At 42.0% G+C, this 24,698-nt stretch overlaps 1 protein-coding gene across 2 annotated transcripts in view; it reads left to right on the top strand.

The window, feature by feature from the left end:
- The first annotated feature begins 277 nt into the window (after positions 1 to 277).
- MAMDC2 (MAM domain containing 2) overlaps positions 278 to 24,698 on the top strand; it is a 104,232-nt gene continuing 79,811 nt past the window's right edge. For both annotated transcript variants that reach the window (XM_084627646.1, XM_084627647.1), the window contains exons 1-2: positions 278 to 550; positions 950 to 1,063. In XM_084627646.1, coding sequence (XP_084483772.1) covers positions 520 to 550; positions 950 to 1,063 — 145 coding nt within the window. In that variant the 5' untranslated portion in view covers positions 278 to 519. The remainder of the gene's footprint in view (positions 551 to 949; positions 1,064 to 24,698) is intronic.

The following is a 24,698-nucleotide window of genomic DNA, read 5'->3' as shown; positions in this document are numbered from 1 at the left end:
AATACCGCTGTGGGAAGTTGGTCTTTGTGCATGGTGCAGCTTACCTACTTGTAAAATGACCATAGCACCCATGGAGAACCTCTCTTCCCCCTTTCTGTTTTGCAAATTTCCTAAATTGCATGAGTTATATTCAGCCTTTCCTTCACTCTTCCTTTCTATTCCAGCACGGAGTGGCTGTGGAGATGAACTCTGTTATAAGCTGCAGTGCCTGAGGAACACAGAGCCCTGGAGTAGCCCCTCCCTATCCTCCTTTGAGCCAAGGACCAGCTGTGTAGCTGGTAAGTTTCCCTCTCCAAGCTCAGCTCATCTTTGCAGCTGCTTCCATTCTGGTGTCTTGTCCTGAGCACATAAGGAAGCTTGGTGCAAACACACATACGCTGAACGAACTTGTCTGCTGCTTTGGAAGTTTTATTTGCCATAGTCCCTGGAGGGTTCATTTACTCCCCCCGGCCCCCCTTTCTCCGCTCTATTAGTTCAATCCCAACGAGCTGTACTGTTTTCCTCACTGGAAGGGTGACTATGCTCCTGCTGTATCTCCTCACTGTGCAAGGTAAGGGGGCCCAGCTATGGGGAGAGGTTGTGTGGAGGGACCAGCAAATTTAGTCCCTGTTGCTGTTAATCCCTTTCTTGCCTCTGTGGGCTGTTTGCTTGTGAAGGCAGGGAAGTGCCTGTAACAGTCCCGTGTGTGCAGCCTCATTTTGGAAGGTGTGAGTGAGGCAGCATCTTTCTGTTGGGGGCTATAATGTAACCTGTGATATCAAGGCAAAAAAGGAGTCTTGAATGCAACAGGTTCTATCTGCTGCCCTTATTCCTGATGCTTCCATGAGTGAATGAGCCTGAGTCTGCTTGCCCAAGTTGTAGAGAAGCATGTGGCTTCCCTCACATTTCTTTTCATTCTGAGTGCAATGCAATGCTATCTGTGTGAACAGAGCTTTCTTTGTCCTTACAGTTTTGCTGTTTGCTGGAGCTGTTGAGCTCTCTGCTGGGTCTTGTGCCTTTGAAGACAGCACTTGTGGCTATGAATCGGACGATGGATTTTTGCCATGGATTTTAAATGAAGAAGGTAAGGATGGCTTTTTGGTATTTACAGGGACGTGCTGTGCTTAAAAATGAACAAATACATTTTTATACCTAGGCTACAATAAACTAAAAGTATTAAGAACTTTAAATTTCCAATATACTTTTCATGGTTGATGCTGTTTAACTCTTATATGAATACCACTGAAGTCTGTTCACTTTTGTTTACAGTTTCATCGGTTCTCAGTCTTGTAGTATTTCGTTTACAGGCACTACAGAGAGATATTAATTTGTTTAAAAATATCTGTTTTCATGGGAATCTTACAGATATCATGGTAACTTTCTATTGGTTTAACTTTCTATTGAGGGGAAAAACTCCTTTTTACAAAATCAGTATTTCAGACCTAATTTAATTCATCCCCTTGAGGTGGTGGCTCTGCCTACTCTTTCTCTACCTTTATATATGAAGCATTGTGTCTTAAACGTCTGTGTAATATTGCTGTTTATATTAAACATATGCTTTCTGCCATCCCAGAAGTGGCTGCATTTCTATGGCAAGAGAAATGATGTCTGTATATGTTATAATTTCTATGCGTACCTCATAGGGTTGTTTGTTAAATATTTTGAGATCATTGAACGAAAAGTAATATATGATTGCTAGGTATTGTTGGTGTTTCAATATTCTTTTTGGTCCATTGTGTGGTATCTAGAATTGAATAGGAAAAATTGTAAGTCACTATTTCTGACATTGTATTACTGAGCTATTTTGGGCTATTTTGGGAAAGTATGTGACAGTATTGTATTCCCATGGATTCACAGGCAGTGTGGCCAGAGTAATGATTGCAGAATTTGTCGTGCTCTATATAATTAACACAATTTGGATATAACTGAGAAGTGGAAATATTTATATTTGGGTATGGCAGTGGGTACCATACATAGGATTAAATTTGGGTTCACATAATAAAAGGAAGCCCTATTAGCTGTGGTTTTGGCAGCCACATAAATCCCCCAAACAGCGTCCAGGTATAATAAAGTGGTGAGTATAGATTCCTATAGATAAATCCTCTCGTCTGCTCTCCTTTCAGCCTTCCAACTACTAAAAGATTTTTCTCTTTCTGTTTCCAATCCCTCTCTAACTATTTAAAATAACAAAACAATGCAGCTCCTAAGAGCCAAATGGATCCCCATCCATTTTTGGAAGCTGTGTTAACAGTCTCTGTTACCACTACTTTGTCTGTTAGCATCACGCCTCATTGAATTGGCTCTTTTGGAAGCAGCACTTCCTCTTACTGATTGACAGGAAGCCCTGTGTAAAGCGTTGCTGATTCAGTCCAGAGTAGCAGTGAGACATTGGCAGCAACACCTGCAGGAGCAACGGTATGAGATGTAGAGTAACTGTTATGGTGCTTGAAAGAAGGGGGGAAAAAAACAACCCCCAACTTGGAGCACTAACAGCCACAGTGTCCTGGCTCATAGAGCGCTGGTTTGGCTGCTTGCAACACTCTTTATTTTATCTGAACATTGCAGTTACAGCTAAGTTTCTGTCACTGGAAATCACTGTTTTTATTAAGGAATGTATAACTGGATTGTAAAGTTCACTCTGGGAGGACAGTTGGTGTAGTAATACTTGTAATAGGTAGGGCTCTGTCAGTATTTCTGTTATAACCCCTTTTCCAGGAGTTCGTAACTTAGTGGTAGTAAGACATTCCAGGCTGACATTTGGCATACAGGGTATTAGCCTCTCTGAAATTTATTCAGTATTGTAACCAAAACTAGTTTAAAATGTTTCATCCAACTTTTGCTTCCAGGTGTGCAGAACCAATTTGTTTCAGATACTGTCTTGCTCCATAATACAGTTCTGGAAGCTGATATTTGCAGCCTAACCCAGGTGTCTCTGATCAGCGTGTGCATAAGTTGTGCATTTACTGGCACGACAAAGAAAGTTAAGGACGGGAGTGGCAACTTTAACTGTGACTTGTTTCAGTTATTTTTGGTTGTTTAAAATCTTTTATTGTTTTTAAGTAGCATTTACTATTTGGAGCATATACCCTTATAGGGACTACTTGACTTGCTGTTTAAAATCTTTCAGCTCTTTCATCCTATAAATCTCTCAATAATGCCAAGCAGTTTAGGTGATGTGTGCATAGTTAAATCCCGCTGAGAAATTTCCACTCCATACTTGAAAGTCTTTTGTCCAACTGCCAGGGAAGCCAGTGTGTACTTAATGGCCAGACCCAGGTTGGACATAAGGGGCCAATTTTTGCTCTGGTATATACCTGTGTATTCCCAATTAGATCAGTGGGGATGCATGGGTTCAACTTCCCTTTGAAATGCTTATGGCTTCTCTTTAACTATCTGAGAGTTTTGAGGTGGGTCAGTTTTATTCAAATAGATAAGGATCACATTGAGATAGTTGGAAAAGATGTTGAGTACCATACAATTTTACCATTTAAATAATTCTAAATCACTTTTTACCTGATCTTTTGAGTCAAGTGAGCTTGACAGCTGCTGCAGTCCTAATTTTTGCAGAAGACCCACTGGAAAATCAAACAGAAATATTCAGTATTAGCCAACAGGAGTTGTCTGATAAAGGACTGTAAGATTGGGCTTTAAGGCCCCAGTTCTGCAGTTGGATCAATGGGATGGATTCTTGTGCCCAAATGAACCTGTATTGACTTCAGTGGTACCCTGTGTGGGACTAAGATTCTGCACAGATGGATCTAAATATAGGATTGGGGCCTAATATTATAAACAACAAGGTGCCCTTTCTGTCTGATAGCTGTTCTATCAGACAGATAGAGGTCATTTACTACTAAAATTTTACATTCCAAAATGTAAATGCCACAGACTATTCTCATGTATTGCTAAAAATCACTGGGTAAAGAATAATATAAGAACTAAAATTGGCTCAGAATATTACAAACCCTATGTTTAAAAAGGTGTACCTAGTACAGAGGAGAGTGTACAATGTCCAGTAATGTGTGAGCCCTAAAGAACTGAACCCCAGCTGAGTAAATATAACATTAAAAATCCAGCAACATTTCCCAGTGTTCCAGTTCAGTTTGCAATGTAATGTGTATGAATAATGGAGGACTCCACTGTGTGCAAGTTTCTATATTAGCGATGTGAAAAAGAAAACGGTTGTGAATTTGTTGCATGGCAAAGTGGCTGCCTTATGCAATATATTGTTTTCAAACATAAACTGGTGACCAAGAGATTAGCTAATGTCTGTACAGTGCTTTGAAGATGTAATGAGCTCTGTGAGTGTTGTTCAATTGTATGCATCAGCCAACCTGCTAGTAGTGACCTTCAGTAACTTTTTAGAAACATCTGCAAGGGATCTACTTCCATTTTACCATAAATATCCTTGAATGCACTGTATCTCTGAACAGGAATTTACATATAAAACTCCTTTTCAGGAGCATGGGACAAATATCATTCTCCCTTGATAATACCTCATAGTTTATGAGAAAGACAGAAGGCAAGTCCATATTCACCAATACAAGTAATATTTAGTCAAAAAGTTAGAATTCACTGTTGCAATAATAAAAGGAGTACTTGTGGCACCTTAGAGACTAACCAATTACTCCTTTTCTTTTTGCAAATACAGACTAACATGGCTGTTACTCTGAAACCTGTTGCAATAATAATTGTCACTAATTGCATTTTGGGGTCAAATTCAGCCCAGGTTTATATTCAGATACCTTGTGGACATTGGCTTTGCACACCCCTGAAGGCCAGCTCTGATCTAGGCTGTAATTCCATGCTGAGGCTCCGATAATATGAGCAAACTACTAGAGCTTTACTCTTACGGTTTATAATGTTAGCAGAATTTATGAAATCAGACCCCCCTACAATAAGGGGCACTGTTACCTATATTACAAATCCTTAAAGGTAGTGTTGTAGGATTTTACAAATAGTTTAGGCTTACAAATAACTCTTTGGCAGAAGAGGAAGTTTATTAAAGAAAATGCTTTTTTTTTAAATAATTTTTTTTGTTGTTAAGTAGAAGAAAGTTTTATCTCCTTCCTGTCCAGAATCCTCTGTGACTCAACATCACAGGATCTTGTTACACAACACAGTTGTGTTGACTGTGTGGGAGCTCCAAGAGACATTGTGGTTTAGGAAAGTTCAGGGAGTGCCCCTGTCCATGGCCAGACAGCAGTTGTGGTTGGAACAGTAGAGACAGGGAGATAGGTCCACCTGGAATGCAGGAAGAGAACAGTCTCTGCAGTCAGAGTGCAAGGACTGCAGTTGTAACTGCATTACATAGATGGTGCCATGGGGTAAGCTTTCTGGCCTTCTTTTGCCTCCCTCCCCGCAACCTAACCTGCACAAGAGCCAGCTGTAATCTGGCCCTAAGAACAGCATGTTCATAGCAAAATTATAAATCATAGTTTCCTTAGACTCAAGAATCAGGGTCCATCCTTTCTATGCCTGTGAACCACTTCATTTGTTGTTACTTTTGTCAAGGATAGCCCTAGTTTAATCCACCACAGGTGCCACCTGTTACTCCTGTTGAGTGTTCAATTTGACTGTGGCCGGGAGTATGTTTTGTTCCTTCAAGTCAGCAGGAAACAACTTAATAGAGCTGGAAAGCATCCACACTTGGGCCTTTGACTCCTATCTGCACCAAGTCCTGGACTGTGCTTTGTTGCATGTATTGGTGTAGGCTTGTTTTGATCACCATTGTGTTATTATTGCTGAGCTCCAAGACTATGAGAACATTGTTTCCATTCACAGCAATATATTCTGAAAGGCAAGTAGTTTGGTGGTTGAATGCTTTGTTAAATGTGCGTATGCACTGGCATTTGTTGTGGATTTAGTGGTATTTAGCAGCAATTTTACAGGCAGCTACTGATGTAGGGCTCTCCTCTACACTTACCTGTGTAATGTTTGCTAGTAGACTTTTTTAGTACTTTTCCATAATGAATTGAGTGAAGGTGAGCTATGTGTATGGTGCTTGCTGTAGTCTGGGGAATCTGGCATTTGTATGGTCAGTGGCAGCTTCAAGCATATAGATTTGATTGTTCTGCTGCTTTGCCTCTACAGATCCAGAAATGTTTACCCCATCCAATTGATCATCTCTAAGGATAAGTTTTTGGACATAAAGGCAGGATTGTTTTTAGTTGCTGAGAGTTCCTGAATGGAACTTTCTAGTTTTTGTTGTTGTTGCTAAAATTCACACAAGAGGCTCGGTCCTTGAAAAGAAAGACTTCAGTCAGAATGGAGATTAAGTACATACTGAATTACAAAACGTGCATAAATTTTTCTGTCTTGATCCCCTTACAAATGCTACAACTTGAGCTACCTCAGTCCAAGACTCGGGTTTCTGTAGTATATTCCAAATGGGTGACCGTCCGATAACCGTATTTGAACATTGGCTTGATTAGTAAATCAGCATGCCCGGCAGATGTATCTGAAATAGGTCATAGTTGTCTCAGAGAACTGACATTGCTGTTGTCGTGTAGGACTTAATAACAGTTGAAAATGTTTTTCAAAATAAAGTTAAACTTTTTAAGATGAGGATAAACTTTTTGAAAACCAGAATAGCAAACACAAGGCGGGGGACGAGATAGTACACACCAACATGAAGAATGTGGCAGATGAAATTCAGTGGTGACAAATGCAAAGTAATGCACATTAGAAAACATAATCCCACCTATACGTACAGAATGCTGGTTTCTAAATTAGCTGTTACCATCAAAAAAGAGATCTTGAAGTTATTGTGGATAGTTCTCTGAAAACATGCGCTCAATGTGCAGCGGCAGTCAAAAAAGCCAACAGAATGTTAAGAACCATTAGGAAGGGGATAGATAATAAGACAGAAAATATCATAGTGCAACTATATAAGTCCATGGTGTGCCGATGCCTTAAATACTGTGTACAGGTCTGGTCACTCCATCTCACAAAGGAACTGGAAAAGGTACAGAGAAGGGCAACAACAATGATTAGCAGTATGGAACAGCTTCCGTATGAGGGGAGATTAAAAATACTGGGACTTTTAAGTTTGGAAAAGAGATTACCTAAGAGGGGATACGATAGAGGTCTGTAAAATCGTGGCTGGTGTGAAGAAAGTGAATAGGGAGCTGTTATTTACCCCTTAGAATCATAGAATATCAGGGTTGGAAGGGACCTCAGGAGATCATCTAGTTCAACCCCCTGCTCAAAGCAGGACCAATCCCCAATTAAATTATCCCAGCCAGGGCCTTGTCAAGCCTGACCTTAAAAACCTCTAAGGAGATTCCACCACCTCCCTAGGTAACGCATTCCAGTGCTTCACCACCCTCCTAGTGAAAAAGGTTTTCCTAATATCCAAACTAAACCTCCGCACTGCAACTTGAGACCATTACTCCTTGTTCTGTCATCTGGTACCACTGAGAACAATCTATATCCTTCCTCTTTGGAACCACCTTTCAGGTAGTTGAAAGCAGCTATCAAATCCTCTCTCTCCCCCCTCCCCCCCTTCTTCTCTTCTGCAGACTTAATAATCCTAGTCCCCTCAGCCTCTCCTCATAAGTCATGTGCTCCAGCCCTCTAATCATTTTTGTTGCCCTCCGCTGGACTCTGATTTTTCCACATTCTTCTTGTAGTGTGGGGCCCAAAACTGGACACAGTACTCCGGATGAGGCCTCACCAATGCCGAATAGAGGGGAATGATCACGTCCCTCGATCTGCTGGCAATGCTCCTACTTACACAGCCCAAAATGCCATTAGCTTTCTTGGCAACAAGGGCACACTGTTGACTCATATCCAGCTTTTCGTCCACTGTAACCCCTAGGTCCTTTTCTGCCTAGCCACTTGATCCCTAGTCTGTAATAGTGCATGGGATTCTTCTGTCCACGTATTTTTTCAAGTGACACCATCATGGGACCCAATCACATTAGCCACACCATCAGGGGCTCGTTCACCTGCACATCTACCAATGTGATATATGCCATCATGTGCCAGCAATGCCCCTCTGCCATGTATGTTGGCCAAACCGGACAGTCGATATGCAAAAGAATAAATGGACACTTATCTGACATTAGGAATCATAACATTAAAAAACTGGTAGGAGAACACTTCAGCCTCTCTGGTCACTCAGTAAGAGACTTAGAGGTGGCAATTTTGCAACAGAAAAGCTTCAAAAACAGACTCCAAGGAGAAACTGCTGAGCTTGAATTAATATGCAAACTAGATACCATTAACTTGGGTTTGAACAGAGACTGGGAGTGGCTGGGACATTACACATATTGAATCTATTTCCCCATATTAAGTATCCTCACACCTTCTTGTCAACTGTCTAAATGGGCCATCTTGATTATCACTACAAAAGTTTTTTTTCTCCTGCTGATAATAGCTCATCTTAATTAATTAGCCTCTTATAGCTGGTATGGCTACTTCCACCTTTTCATGTTCTCTCTGTGTGTGTGTGTACAGATATAATATATCTATCTTCTTACTATATGTTCCATTCTATGCATCCAATGAAGTGGGCTGTAGCCCACGAAAGCTTATGCTCAAATAAATTTGTTAGTCTCTAAGGTGCCACAAGTACTCCTTTTCTTTTTGAGGATACAGACTAACATGGCTGCTACTCTGAAATATGTCAGCAAAGGCAGTTCTAATCTGATATATGCATACTCTTGCTGAGTTGCAGATCTGTTAGTACAGTAGTAATTTTAGCTGTCTGTAGTACATTTCTGGAACAGTTTCCTACCCTACTATGCAACTGTCTCTATAAAAAAATATATATATATAACACTAATCTTGGATTAAGCTTTCGCTCTGTGAGTAAAGCAACCAAGTTTGTAAAACTCAAAGAGTTGCAACACAGCCACCTCTAGCTTGGTTGGAAAATTAAACTGTTGCTTTCCTTTTTGGCAAAAATAATTGCATTTGGACTACCTGTCTGTAGTGAAAAGCTCAGACCCAATCTCTGCCTTTCCCAGTCACCAGAGACCTATGAACAGAACAGCAGCAGAAAAAAACATAACATTCAAACTGAGGTCCATCCTCATGTGTGCACAGCTGTAAACTCTTTCCTGAGCCCAGCTCCTTCTCCTAGATATTTTTTGCATGTCTGATCTCAACTAGGCCCATCCCCATCCCCTCTGATTGCCATTTTAGCCTAAATTGCTCTGCTCAACCTTTCTTCTCTTTGTGCACTCCCCTCTGACTAGCAGTCCAGTTCTTTGGTCTGCTCTGCTCCACCACTGCTGCCTCCTCCCCCTGAGGCAGCTCACTTCTCTTCTCTCACTCAGTCTCACGCATACCTTGAGCTTCCGGTCAGAGGGGAATGTCTACATTGCATTTAAAAATCCAAGGCTGGCTCGTTCCAGCTGATTTGGGCTAAGGGGCTATTTAATTGTGGTGTAGACATTCTGGCTTGGCTGCACACCAGTCTCTAGAACCCTGTGAGATGGGGGGGGTGCCAGAGCTCAGGCTGCACTCTGTGCCTGAAAGTCTACAGTGCAATTAAACAGCAGCCTGGAGGCCAAGCCCCAGGAGCCCAAGTCAGCTGACATGGGTCAGCTGTGGTTGTCTAACTGCAAAGTAGACATACCTTCAGTACTCCTGTGTGTGATGCCCCTCAGTCATGTTTGCAGCCTCTTCTGTTGTCCTTATCTCATGTGCAACAAATCTGACACTTACTTGCCTAGATATCACTTGTTAACTTAGGCTTCTGTGCAATAGAATTTTTCTCAATCTGATTCTGAGTTACGATTGTTAATTTACTCTTAGCTCAGCTGCAGATACAATTCCCAGAAAAAACATCAACAAAAACAAAGTACTATTTACATTCACAAGAGACTCTCAGCATCAACAACAGGCAATGTGTGAAACCTTTGATAACGCTGGCTTTCCATCTGTTCTAGGACACATAAACCAATCCTCGATTGCTATCAGTACATCACAATATGAGAGACCAGTTTCAAAGTACTCCTTCTCGTCCACAATATAATACAGTTATCAGGATCATGGTTTCTTTTATAGTTGTCACAAATTAAGTATTTTTAGGAATCAACAACCTATTTTAGCTTGTTCACACTAAAACAGGGAGGATGGCTGCAAGATAAGTGTGACAGCTGTTTTTAAAGTTCTTGTTTATTAAATATCCCTGAAGCATGTGCCAGAATGCTTGACTCTATTTAAGAAGAGCTCTGTGTAAGCTCAAAAGCTGATCTTTCACCAACAGAAGTTGGTCCAATTAGAGAGATTACCTCACTTACCTTGCCTCTCTTGTGGCTTTATTTGTAACAAAACAACTAAAATGGGTTAATATGTATAAATTGATTTGGAGTATTCAAGTAACTGGAAAGATTATAATTGATTATAATTAATAGCATAACGTCAGGATGTATGCATTGCGTCTTTGAATCTGTAGCAGGAAACAGGGCAAAAGAGGGTTGGGAAAGGTACTAGAGGTCAAAGTATTGCAGTAAAGGGGAGAGAGAGGTTTCATGGATAAATAAAACGGTTTTATTTATTCTAATGAAGTTCCTTGTTCTATATTAGAACAAAGCAGCTGCTTCTCTGATTTTTTTTTAACCATTATCTCATGACACTATAAATCTTAATGCAAATGCCTTCTGACTTTACTTTGCAAAATGCCTCAATGTTGCAAAATATCCTCTTATTAAACAGAATACTTGTATTAGTTTAACATTTCTCTACCACATAATAGAGGCCTGGTGATATTTTTTTTTGCACATTTTTGCATACATGGGTGAAAACAAAGGGGTGTGTGTGTGTGTGTGTGTTTTTGCAGTAAAAAGGGTTGAGGAGTTATAGATGGACCACAGGACTGAGATAGGACTTTGAATTCTAACTGCACCACTGACTCCAGTGGATATTAAAATTGTTTTCTGATAATGGAACCTATTCAACTCTGTGAGATATAGCTATGGTTCGATTTAAAAAAAAATAAGTTAATTACATATAAAACTGTGCTAAACTTGAAAATATTGTTGAAACTCACTAAAAATATTTGGTTTAAAATTTATAAACATGCAAACATGTCTGTTTTAAACAGTAGTAAATATTTTGAATTTTCCCAGTAAATGAGGAACATAAGTTAATCGAATAGCTAGACTTTATATTTAGGGACTTTGGGATGTAGGGGATTCAGTAAAACAAGTGCCAGGAAGTACAATAGCTGTAATGGTAAAAAGGAGTTGCTGAATTAGTGCACTTTCTGACTGCTCTAGCTGCACAGCCTTGCTAGCTAGCATCACACACTTTCAGGGTTTTGCTTATACTCTCTAAAAGCCATGTTAGCTTAGGGCAGGTTGCATTGCTGCAGCGTAATACCTGTGGTGGCATTTCCAATGCTTTGGGTCTCCACCATGTAACCCTGGAGCTGATCTAGGCCAGGATCTGTGGGGAAGAAACAAGTGCTTACAGCTTTGAGAGTACAGTAATCAGTTTGCACCCTTATTGGTAATACCAGATCCTGAAAGTGTGAAACGTGTTACGTTACACAAGTAATAACCATTATTATCACTGTTACTTAATCAGAATTTATTTGCTGTCATTGTAGATCATAGAGACTATGATTTGTAGGCTTAGCTGAACTAAACTGAAAGTGTCCTATTAATTGTAAAGGGCCACTGTCAACTTGAAATCTTGACATTCAAAAAATAAGTTAAAAGTAGTTCAGCTCCCTCCCCTGGAGGCCTCCTGCCAATGTTTGTGGTTTTACTTTCACATTTCACTATTATTTTAAATGGTTTTTTCTCTCCTGATTGCTGTGTGGAAGACCAACATAAACAACACTGAAAATTGACTAACTGGCTGACTTATCAAAGCAACCACAAAGTACTGTCAAACGCTCCAAGTAAACAAATTGAAAATATAAATAAATGTATATTTTCAATTTTAGGTATCTTAAGTATTGTAATAATGGTACATAAAGATGTTTTAGACAGAAGTGTGATTGACTGTGACCCTTTAAATGCATGCTGTCATTTTTGGTTGCTTGGCAACATCGGTGCAATTTGAGCATAGTTTGTTATCTTTTTAGAGGACTCAGTATTTTTTGTACCATAATACTCTCCTGTTTTTATGCATACTAACATTTTCCAGTCTGGTTGCTGCAATCACTCACATTAGTGTAGTGTCTACCAAAGAATCAAACTAAAGAATCCTGTAACTTTACAGCACCGCCTATAGGTGATTTTTGTCATTCACAACATAATTCTTATACAGTGTATAGTTACTTTGGCAAACATAAATCAAGACTGAAGTGATGTATTACTCTGGTAGGTAGAGTAACTGCATTGGCTCACTTTGAACATTTGTTTGAAATAGATGTGTTCCTAGATAAAGTGTAATCTACACATGTTCCTAACATTTTGTTCAGTACTGGAACACTCGCAACTTTTAATATCCAAAAATCCATGAATCACAGTGCTTAACTGGTGTTTCAAATGGAAATCTAAAGTCTTTCAGAGAATTTGGACTGTAAAATACCCAATTATTGAACAATTAAACATACATTACGGCACTGTGTAATGCCTTTATGAGTTCCTTTAGACTCTCAGGGCGATAGACTATCCTTTTCCATCAAAATATGTGGAAAGAGCAGAGATCTACAAAAGCAGGTTGTGCAAAGGTGACTGCATAGTGATACCTATATTTAAGGTTGCCCAAGCATTTTCATTCTATATGCCCTTTTTATTTTGGCCTTTCAAATGGCCTTTCTTATTATTGTCTCAAATTTTCACTTTTTTTATATTACAATATGCTATTTAATGGTTTTGTTGCATCTTATTTTGTATGCAGAACTGCTTCCTCATTTAGTGTGCAGGCTGGACAAGGAATGAAGCAAGGGTTGTGCCTGAAGGTGGTGCACAGGGAAGTGCTATCTCATTCTTTTTGAAGCTGGAACATGGGGCAGAGTTAAGGTTACCATATAAATACTCTTCATCCACAGATCTCAAAGTACTTTACAGAGATCTATAACTATCCCTGTTTTTACAGATGGAGAGTGGACGTGCAGACAGGTTAAGAAACTTGCCCAACGACACCCCCACTGGTAGAGCCTGGAATAGAACCAAGTCTCCTGATTCAGACCTGTATTCCATTTGCTGAACTATGCTGTCTCTCAGCATGGACCATGCCATTTAGGAGCTAAAACATTTGTAGTAACCAACCCACTGTAAAGGACCAAGTTCAGCAGATAGGATGCTACTCTGTCTGGATCCTATTTTCTTTTGAACCCCTTGCAGTCCGTGGGTATGTTTGCGGTGCATTTAGCTTGGATGATAGACCTCCAGGTTAGCCTGGCCTGGCTGTGAGCAGCCACATTGCAAAGCCCTACCCGAGTTACTGTGCCCTCACTGGTGCTGCTGCATTCCCCTTTGTGTCATGTGTGTCCCACGGCTCTTTGTGCTGCACTAAGCAGAGCCGCTCTGTGATTCTCTCCCAGGGAATTGTGCCACTGTTTGTTTAAGGCCTCATCAGGAGAATGAGTGAAGCTGAGGTGGGGTTGTGATTATGAGCCTAGTGAAGCCTTGTTATGGGATGAGTTAAAACCTCATTCATGCCCTTCAATTAAAGCAATTGTAAGGTTAAGGCACTACCTCTAAAACAGGCCTATTAGAGTCCGCGCAGAATCTAGCCCCACGTGGGGGTTGGAGGTGGGAGGTTGCCACGGTTGGTTCTGTTGCCAGGGGTGTGAGAGAACAGAACACATAGAAACTGAGAAGAGGCAAGAAGGGAGGAGGCAGAGGCAAAAAGCAAGAAAGCCAGGCAGTAGTCTGTGAGCACAATGTCGGAAAAGCTAGAGAGAGCTTTTGGCCAAGGTCTGTTGGCTAAAGAGGCTTGGGGGCTGAAACCGCTCCTCTTGTTCTTAGTTCTTCCCACACTTAGAGAAGCAGAACTTTGTGAAATCCTTGTAAATAAACAAGATGTTTCAAAGAGAATTCCAGATTCCACCAATTTCTGTTTCCAACTAGAACATCCCTGGGGCCCTGAAATTTGACTAGCTGCTTGGGTCATAAGGGGGCAGTATTACTAATCAGTGTGGTGCCCCACATTGTGATGGCTCTTGAGTCTTCCAATAAGGTTTCTAGGCTCCACTATAATACAAATAATGAACGGGGGGATTAGAGCCTGCACAGTTTGCCCATGTTCATAAATCCACTGACACCCTTCCATGCAAAATCTCCATAGCTGGAGCTTCACATACTTTTGGATGGAGTTTCTAGAAGGGCAGAGATGGAGAGCAGCTGTTCTGTAATATCTCCTGCTGTCCCTGGGGATTTTCATATGGAACTTCCCATGGAACTTAAAGCTAATAGCATCATGAAGTTACCATTTGTAGCTATTATCACTGCCCCTCAGTGGGATAGTGTGCAACCAGGGGTCCAATGGTAGCACAGGTTCTGTGCTGCAAGGAGAGGGAGAGTTGTGTCTTGTGGAGCACTGTGGATAAGCTGGGTCTCCACACAGATGGCCCAGGTTTCAGTGAAACTGCAGATTTATTCAGGGATCCATGTGGGTAAGAGGCCATACCATTCAGCTTCCTTGGAGCCAGTAATCTTGCTCTAAGAGGGGAGAATGTGTCTGCACCTTTGCAAATTAAATCTTGTGGTGTTTTTGCCTTAATTTTCCCCTTCTGTATGATTTTGCACAGGTGATAATTTGGCCTTTGGGGTATTTGTTCGGTAATAAGAAATGTTGATTTTGCTAGGTAATATAAATAACACTTTGGTGTTTCCCTGAGTCCTTCCATATTTCACTGGGACACATCTCCCATTTTGGATGTTTGCAGGTCTTGTGTGGCACCATCTTCTTGCCCTCATTTGATATGGCAGCACCTCAAGCAGGAGGCTTTGGTTGGCACTTTTAGGCAGGTTCTGGTGTTCCTTCTGTGCTTCACAAACCTCAGGAGATTATGACCTCTTGGTTTTCATAGACACATGTAAAATAACTGGGATTAATTAATTGCAGTGTAGATATGCCCCAAGTGTGGCATAGGTAAGTCTATGTGGAATTCTCCATAATGGACTTAGAGGATTCTGCTATGAACCCTTCCAAGATTCTAGTAACCTCTACTTGGGGATGTCTTTTTGTGTATGGTGATTTACACACTGCAGTTATGATGGGGAAACCTTTAGAAAATATGTCTGCTCTGTCTAATCTCACCTGGTGGTTCATTCCATAAATGAGCCTCCCTGACCGAGATATCATCTAATAGCTGTTTAACTGAGGTGTTTTCATCTCAAGTCACATGACAAACATCGCAGTCATATTTGACCATAATTGGCATGGTAGTATAGTAGAGAGGCTGAGGAATAAATGAGGATAGTCTCTGAACTATCCTCTCAATGCTTCAAGAGAAATTGGAGGCACATTGGTGAAGCAGATGTAGCATTGCTCTCTGTGGTGCACCTGTTCTGTAAATAAATTGGACTTAAGTTTCTAGGGCCATCAAATCCTAAATTGGCAAACACTTGCTGTTCATGTATATAACTACTATCATCCTCATTTTCACCCATATGTATAACTCTGGAAACTTACATATTTCATTTTATGAAATATTCATATACTTATGTCTTTTAAAAGCATGTCCAGATGACTTGTAACAACATCTATTGTATAGAGCTTGCAGATTCATAAGTGCCAGTCCAAGCTGTTGTTTTGTTTGGTACTTGAAGTTTTGGAATTAACAGGCTTAGTTTGAATACATATATTTTAACCTGTTCATCTGCAGATACATTACTGAGGGTGTATTATTCAGGTTCATTGTTCTGATCTTCAAGTGTGTGAGAGATTTGCAGAGGGATTTCTTTCCTAACTAAGAGTACATTTATGCACTTGAGTGGAAACAAGAGAGGTTTTATATCAATAGTTTTCTAAATATAGCCACTTCAGTGCTTATTTTAAACTAAGTGTCAAGCTAGGGAGTTATTATAGAAATAATTGCACTTTCCTTGAAAAACAACAGGGAACTTTTCACTGTGAGGCTGTCATATATGGCAGTGATGTTAGAGGGAGGTGTAGCTTGGATCTCCACACAAATGTGGGTAAGTAAAAGTCAAATGTAAGTGTTTTTAGTAAGAGAAAAAATGTTGACAGAGGGCTGATTAATTGGGAATAGGCTACACAGTTGCAGAGCTGTACAAGCCAAAAGAGGGTGATAAGATTACACTAGGAAAACAATCACCCTCCTTTAGTAGAAGACTCATTTCCAAAAGAAACTAAGATATCTCTCATAATTTGGGCTTGGCCAGATCTGTTTTGTTAGTTAACTCCCTTTGTGTTATGTGACCCTCAGGTTCTTAAACCATCTATCCAAAACGGCTGTGTGGTTATGAACCGATTAAGGGGTTTCAAATTTGATTGATGGCAACCCCTATTCCACTCAGGAACTGCAAATATGGAGTTTGCCACGCCTCCCAGAATGTTGTTGGTGGTACCTCTTCTATAGGCCCAAGAATGAAGGCATTGTCTGTTTTCCCCTACTGCTTAGGAGGTAGAACAGGTTTAAAAGGAGGCCGTTTTGCCCTGGATTTGTATCAAAGGGACAGCAGAACTTCAGCTTTTCTGAAACTCCCTTCAGGGGGTAAGGGTTCAGATTTATCCAGACCATATCATTGTGTATTGCATGAATGTGCCTGTGGTTGTCGGGGATAGGCAGGCTGAAGCCGCCTGTTAAGAATTCTCAAGTGGCTTGTTCAAAAGGGCAGAGAGAATTTGTGCCTTTTGGAGAGGGGATTAAAAGGTAATTGCTTGCCTCTACTGGATCAATGGGGAGGAAGTGGAAGAGTCCTGATACCAGTACCAGCCTCACTTCATCCTGTAAATGAATAATCAATTCTGAGCCTAGGATCAAGGCTTTCCAAGATCCTGTCTGATGAGATTGGGGACGATCACTCCCACCATAGATTTGGGGCCGGGGGGGAGATTGTCGTTTGATCTTCCTGACATAAGACTGGCTGATGAAGTCCAAATTGGGGAACTCCAGTGGTTTTCAGAGGGTTTTGTCTACCTCTGAAAGCTGAAGGGCATAGTTTTTGTATAAGTCCATAATGTGAAGTAATGGCATAGCTGCCTTGCATTAGGACAGATGCTTTTGCTCCGTACATGTAAGTGAGAATCCTTCCTTTTAGCTGTCTCTCTGCCAGGAAATTCCACTTCCAGGGGAAATTCCACTTTGGCCAATCTGAAAATAATCCAGCATTCTTAGAAGAAGAGGTCCTCCACAATCCTTCACTTTCAACCAGACTGCTCTCAGTGCATACTCCTCCAGTTTGGCTCACTCATTCTTTAGTTTTGTAAGATTTGAGAGTTTTGAAAAGACCTGGGGAGGGTGGGCACTCACTTCATGAATGGGGGGTGGGGAGGGTTGAAAATGGCAAGGTCATGCTCTCTAAGCAGAAGAGTGAAGGGCTGTGATGTGGAGTTCCTTGTACCATGGCTAGTTCAGACACCTCCAAGTCCTCAATGTGGACTCATTTTGTTGGAGTGTGTTTTCCCCAGGAATTGAAATGGGGGCGGGAGGAGGTTGAATTTACGGATGGGGGGAGGATCAGGGCCGATGAGGGGTGAAAATAGATTGTATGGCACCATAGTAAAAACTGAAAAATGTTTCGTGACCATTATATTAGATTTAACTCATGTTTTAAAATCATCACACAAATTAAAGTTAGATACTCAAGCCTTCTGTGGAGCACTACATCCTTCTTGGTTTCTTAATGAACTTCTTGAATGCAGCGTGTTCATCTTTGGTAGCTTCTCCTGTGTCTGGTACTTCCATTCCTTCAATTGATATGCTCATTAGTTTATTCACATGATCAGGCAAAAGGTGACTTTTCAGAACACAAAATTCTATTCAATGATGAAAAAGAACACTCAACTGTAGCTGTTGTGACAGGAATTCATCTCTTGCTACTTCCAACTTCTTTCTTTGCAGGAAACATAGCATAAAGGTTGGGTTGAGCCACTAGTGATGATAAAAAAGAAGTTGAAGTAAAATCTTCATTCATTTGTTGTATGATATTCCACTCTGTGTTCAAATTCTCTATTCTATCCTGAGCACATGGAAGCCCCATTGCTGGTAGTGCCTCACTCCACTCAACAGTCAGTGTTTTATAGGACAGGGATCTGTAAAAGCTACCTAGAGGTTGAGTAGAATCTGGAAGTTGCTGTTGTAGATTTTTTTTAAGAATCAAGTCTGTGTACTTTTTCAGTTGTCTTGACAACAAACACTTCTTGTCCTCTTCACTTAAGGATTCAATATAAATGCCTTCATTAGACAACTTCTGGACTGAAGTCTTTTCTTCTTCCAGTACTTTTTCAGTGGATAGCTCTCTGATCTAAATGTAGCTTCTGTTGCTAGACAAAGACTTACTAATGTTGTAGCAGATGCCTGGATGGCCTTGTTTAATGACCCAAGTGGTTTCAACAGTAGACTTACAAGGGAGACAATGGCAATAGCCTTCTCTGAACATAGTAGCAAAAGTAATCCACCAGCCTCGCTACTTAGATGCATCCCATCTTCGTAGATACTTTCCAAAGTCAGTAATAATGGCTGGAGTAATTTTAAGACCACAGCCAAGGATTGCTCATGAGAAAGCCAGAGGGTTTTCCCAGGTTGGACTAATATGAACTTTAGTCCCAGTGTATCTTCTATATTTTCCAAGATATTCAGTCTTTTTGGACTCTTGCTGAAAAAAGAATATAATGAAGACATTAAATTTATAGCTTTTTAAATGTCTTTTGAACAGTCTGCAGCTTGTACTTGTGCTAGTTGGAGTAGATGGCCTCTGCAGTGTGTATAGGAGAGATTAGGGTTACACTTTTCTCTGAGCAAAGCTTGTACTCCACCATGTCTTCCAGAGAAGTTCGCAGCTCCATCAAATGCACAAGCAGCCCTCTGTTTGGGGTCCAGTTGACAAGCATTTAACTCTAAGATGTGGGTTGTCACAGATGCAGCCGATGTGTCTTCTATAACTTGAACATCTAGAAATGCATCTACTGGCCTACCACTGACATCAAGATAATGTACATAGTGACTTGATGCCCATCTGCATCGGTGCATTCATCAGCCACGCATGCAAATGTTTTTAATGTGATGAGAGAGTTCTTCATTTTTTTCAACTGTTGAGTCTTTCACTGTTGCACCATATGCTTCTAGCCAGACAGTTGAGTTTCTTGAGGAAAGATAGTGAGCATTTGCTGGTCTTGTTCGGAACCAGTGTTCAACTTCAGGATGAGCAAGTGACAATGCACTTACTACATACTACAAACTGGAGGCCAATGTTATCTCTTGCTTAAATAGAAAGTATGATGCCACAGCCACGTTTGTTCGCATGAACTGTGTTATGTCTCCAGCATTCTTAACAGCCTCATGAACACTCACGGATGTTGTCCTTGGTCAGTGGAGACTCGGAGTTCAGACGTGCTTTCACGTGAGTTCACCTCCCAGGTGGGGAGCAAGAAGGCACCTTGTTCGTTCCTCCAGTTGCTCACTGTTCACTCTGGCCACTGCTGTTCATTGTGCCACCGTTCACTCCATCGCTCTGTGGCCAATGGCCCTGCGCCGTCCCCTTCTGCTGCCACCTGCCGCTGTGACCTCTGCGAGTTGGTCTCTTGAGTTTCCACCAGCTCTCGGAGATTTCAGCTGCGCTCTCCGTGGGGGGAACCTCGCTGCTAGGGCAGGCTGGGCCGTCTCTTCCACAGACACACTGTCCCACAGCCGGTCTAAGCACTTAGGCCTGATTATCAGTGATTTCAGCTGTAGTGGTCACTTAACAAAACAAAAGACTGTCTATGGAGCCTAATCAGCTGTGTCTTTAAACGGTGGAGAGGGGCAGGTCATCAAGCAAAACACCTGGTTTGAGCATTGGCCTGCCAAACCCAGTGTTGTGAGTTCTATGTCCCCACCCTCTCTTCATGCCCTCCATCAGTACAGGCTAAGTATAGTTCTACTGCCCTTTACTCCTACAATAAGAATAACAACATTCCGCCATCCCTCCCCCCCCCCCGCATTCAAGTGATTTGTAACCCAACCCCAGCCAAAATCTATCCCTTGGGCAACACAGCTCTGTTTGCTGGATACCTAGGTAGATTAGGTGTGAATGTAAATACAATCTGGTCCTGAAGCCTTTCCCCCCCCAGTCAGCAGCTCATCACTAGCTGTCAGGGAGAGCTCATTTAGACTTTACTTACAAATCATCATTTTGACATTATTAGGTTGGCCAACATCACTGAAATGAATGCACTGACATTTTCATAAAAACAGACTGGCTTCCTTATACAGCTTTTATGTTCATACTTTTCAAATCTATTATACTTTTTCAGATAAAATATGTGCATCATCACTTTATATGCTTTTAAAGTGTGTATTAATGTTTCAATTTCAATTCAAATGTCCAAACAATCACTAAATTGGCAACACTGCATGTAACTAGTTCACAAAACTGGGAGGTGGTGGTGTTGGGGAAATTGGGGTGTGTGTGTGGGGAAATCCCTGTTGGGATGAAAAATGGAGACCCCTCCTTATGAGGGAGAATGGTGCACAGGCAGAGTAGGGCAATAGAGGGGAGCGCAATGGAGAGGCAGACACAGTGAGCAGTGTCTGGAGAAAGGCCCAAGAGCAGCTCCCAGTTGAGGGGAATGGGGAGCACCTGGGCCTCAGGCAGCAGTTCTAGGGTTCCTAGAACAAATTCGGGCCTGGGGTATTAGGTAGTACCCAGGCTGCTTCAGCAAGAAGGCCCTAGAGGAGCTACCAATGGTGGGAGAAGCAGGTAAGGTAAGAGGGCAGAGGGTCTTGACTCCCAATCTAAATATCAAGTATCAGGTCTGGCTCCACTAATTAGGTGCCTGGACCCTGGAGAAGACGCACATTTAAGGTGGGGTGGTGGCCTTTGAAGGAATAGGGGGCAGGTCGGAGGGGGCAGTGGGGTGAGAAGAGGAGAGGTGGGGGGGGGGGGGGAATTTGGGATGTGCAAGGCTGTGGCGGCCAGAGAAAGAGGCGACTTTCCCCAGCTCGAGGGTTGCAGCTCCCAGGGAGAGACAGCCCTCCTTCCCAGCCTCAGCTCTGTGGCTGCTGTCGCGGGGGGAAAGAGGGAGATACCTCAGTCCTGCCCAGCCCCAGCTCGGGGGGCTGCAGTGGCGGGAGAGAGAAGTCACATCCATCACATTAGAAAGGTAAGATAAGTGATACTAAAATACAAGTTGTGTGCTTTTATTTGTATAACCAAAAGAAAAGTTAATTACATTTTTTTAATATGATGCTTTTATCCAAAGTGCTTTACGATAGTTAGCTAACGGTACAAACAACATTTGGAAAGATCATTAAGTCGTCCGCCGAGACCCTCAGCAATTTTCAAGTGGTCCGCGAAAAAAAACAAGTTTGAGAATCACTGGCCTAACAGATCCCTAGGGTGGCAGTAGCATGCTAGGTGTTCTGCAACTGGGAGACAAGCGCTGGAGGTGCTTCAGCAGCTAGGCCATGTAGGTGCTAGCCCTGGTTGGTCCCGATAACCACTCAGACACATGGATAAGGGCAAGGGTATTTTACTAGGACTGGCAGAAAAGGGAACAGTTGCAAGTACCCTAGGTACAGAGGCTTAAACAGAGTTCTAAGTGAGCAATAGTGGTTCTTGTTTAGGTCCCTGGCATAGTCCAACTGAGAGTCTGAGCTCTTTAGAGTATGGGGTGCCCTCTCCAGTCAAGCAAATAGATGGTTTGCATGATTCCAAGCCAGGCTCAGTTAGTGTTTTGCTTTGGGGCCTTCTGCACTGTGTCCCTGCCCAGTTGCTGCTGCTCTCCTATAAGTCCGATGCAGACTTGCACCTGGCTATAAAATCCAGCAGTCACAGCCTTTTCTATGTGCAGCTATGCATACATATCCTGGGGATTCCTCTGCATCTAGCTTCTCTACAGTTCCTGGTTAGCCATGCAGCTGCTGCTTCCCAACAGAGCCCAGCCACTTCCTGGCTCAGGATCTTTCCTCTTACCTGTCCAGGAGAAAGGGGAAGGTAGTGGGGAGGGGCTGATGAAGTAGTCCCCCAGTTAGTCGCTCTATCACACCTTAAATGCCATTTTTGAGTGGCCGCAAAAAGTCCTGACTGATTGGATCTGGGGTGGAATCTCTCCAGTCAACCCAAGGAAATGTGTAGCGTGGTTTTCTTGACCATTCCTTTCATGGCCTGGAGGAGGAGTGAGAATCCTATATATAATTATTAGAGCTGGTCAGGATGTTTCTCATGAAATGAAATTTCATGGAAATATGCTGTTTCCTTGAAGCTGAGATGTATCAGATTTGATTAATTTTTCATCTGAAAGATTTCTGAGGACCAGGGCTCTCTGGTCACTTCTAACATGAGAGAGACTCAAACTGAAAACATAAGCTTTTCCATCCAAAACCAGATGTCTTGACGCAATTCTGTTTTGGTAAAACATTCAAAAGGTTTTGTTTTTTGTTCCAGTGAAGAGCAAAACCAAAACTTGAAACTTTGAAAGTTGCCACGAAAGGGAATTGTCCTCCAGACAGCTCTAATAACTATATCTCCCTTGTGGGGCCCCTTCTAACTTGGGGGCTCTGCCACCACAGGCTGCAGTGTGGGCACAAAACAGCCCGTCACCGAACCATGAAAAACTCTTCCTGAAAGGCAAGAAGGAGTAGTCTTTAAGGTGCCACCAGACTCCTTGTTGTTTTTGTGAATACAGACTAACACGGCTACCCCCTGATACTTGTCTTCCTGAAAGGGAACGTGGCAGTCTGCAGAGTGCCCATAGTAATGCAGTACCCACTGCTGCTTGCAGGTGAAAGTTTCCTAAGCCATGTTGTACATAGACTCCTAGACAATTTTTCCACCATTGCTCTAGCACCAGTGCAGTTTCACTTGTGCTAGCAATGGTATAAACAGCAGTGGAGGAAGGCAACAGGCATTTTTCCAGTCATGGAGTCCAGACCTGCCCAGAGCAGTGTTGAATGGCATGGTGGTAAATGTGTCTGTGGACTCTCCATTGGTGCTTGCACCATTGCTAGCACTCCTGGAGTTGCCCTGATGCTAGACCAATGGTGGGAGACTGACCCACAATTCTCAGCGTAGACACAGCCCTATTGGAGTGCTCAGTCAGAAGTCCAGAGCAGTAGAGAGTCCAAACCTACAAGGCTTTAGTTAGCTCATCCACAGCTGACCTGCTGTCAGAGAGATGTCCAGAAGAGCAGTCGCGGTCGAATACAAAACAGAATCCAACGTCAAACCTCTGTTCGTTCACATAGATCCTGGCTCCTCATTTGAGCCTCTCAAAATAATGCCAGCAAATAGTCAACCAGTGAAACTTACAGTTGGCTGCAGGACTGGGGGGAGGCGCATAAGGGTGAAGAAACCTAACCTCCATCTCATCCCAGCTTCCCCAGCCGCAGCTCATCTGCAGCCGAGAATTCAGTCTAATAGCGGAAAGATGGCTGGAGGCAGTGGGAGACAAAGAGCAGGAGGCTGCATCCACTATGTGGCCACTCCAGTAAGCATAGAGAAGAGGGATAAAATAAGTTGTTTCTATTGGACCCACAAATTGTTGTTTTAAAAAGTGAAGAATTTAGCACTGCCCACTTGACCCTAATCAAGACAAGGTGATTACCCATATGTAAAAACTAATTGATTCTGATGTTGCCTACAGCCATTGCAAATACATTTCTACTGGTACCTACAATAGATTTATTCGTTGATTTATAAATGTAAACTCTGTTGCTTCTGGACTAAAATTATGGTGTTCTGAAATGCTGTATAAACATGGAATTTTTTTTTCTTTGACACATCCGAATAGTCTAAGAAAAGCCAGTCAATCATTCGTATCTCAGCTCAGTGGGCTGCGACTGCTGGGTGTTAGAACAATTGACTAAGACTCCTCATTTCCTCCCCAATAAAAAGGCTTATTACACAATTACATGTAGTCACCATCTAATATTATTTTCACCTGGTTTTTAAATCAATTATTAGTCTTAAACCTGAATTTCACAATGGAGATTTTTTTCATCATCAGGTTCTTAATATTATTGTAACATTAGACTTTTTTATATGATATATAGAATTATTCAGCTATGTTTATTTTACTCCCCTCACCCCCCCCCAAAAAAAAATTGTATAGCAAGAATGGTGGATGCTGTTTGGTTCCAGTGCAAATTGTTTTCTGTTTTACATGTTTCATTATTAGGATTATTGTCTGGGTTGTCTGTCACCTGGGCTTCTATGTTCCATTACCAATAAGGGTATGTCTATTCGTACAGCCCTGCAGCAACACAGCTGTACCGATGCTGCTGTGCACCTGAGTGCGTCTGGTGAAGAAGCTCGATGCCAATGGGAGAGAACTCTCTGGCTGGTATAAAAACTCCCACCTCTGAGAGCAGCAGAAGCTATGTTGACAGGAGAAGCTCTCCCACTGACATTGCACTAAGAAAAGGAGTACTTGTGGCACCTTAGAGACTAACAAATTTATTTGAGCATAAGCTTTCGTGAGCTACAGCTCAATGCATCCGATGAAGTGAGCTGTAGCTCACGAAAGCTTATGCTCAAATTGGTTAGTCTCTAAGGTGCTACAAGTCCTCCTTTTCTTTTTGCGAATACAGACTAACACGGCTGCTACTCTGAAACCTGACATAGCCCTGTGCACCTGAACATGTATCTTGGTATAAGGTATGTTGCTTGGGGGATGGAGGGGGGGGCATATGGGTGACC

Source organism: Lepidochelys olivacea, assembly GCF_965140295.1.
Source record: "Lepidochelys olivacea isolate rLepOli2 genome assembly, chromosome: 5".
In the NCBI taxonomy this organism is placed as follows: Eukaryota; Metazoa; Chordata; order Testudines; family Cheloniidae; genus Lepidochelys; species Lepidochelys olivacea.
Note: the sequence above shows the minus strand (reverse complement) of the source record. Positions and strands in the feature narration are given on the sequence as shown.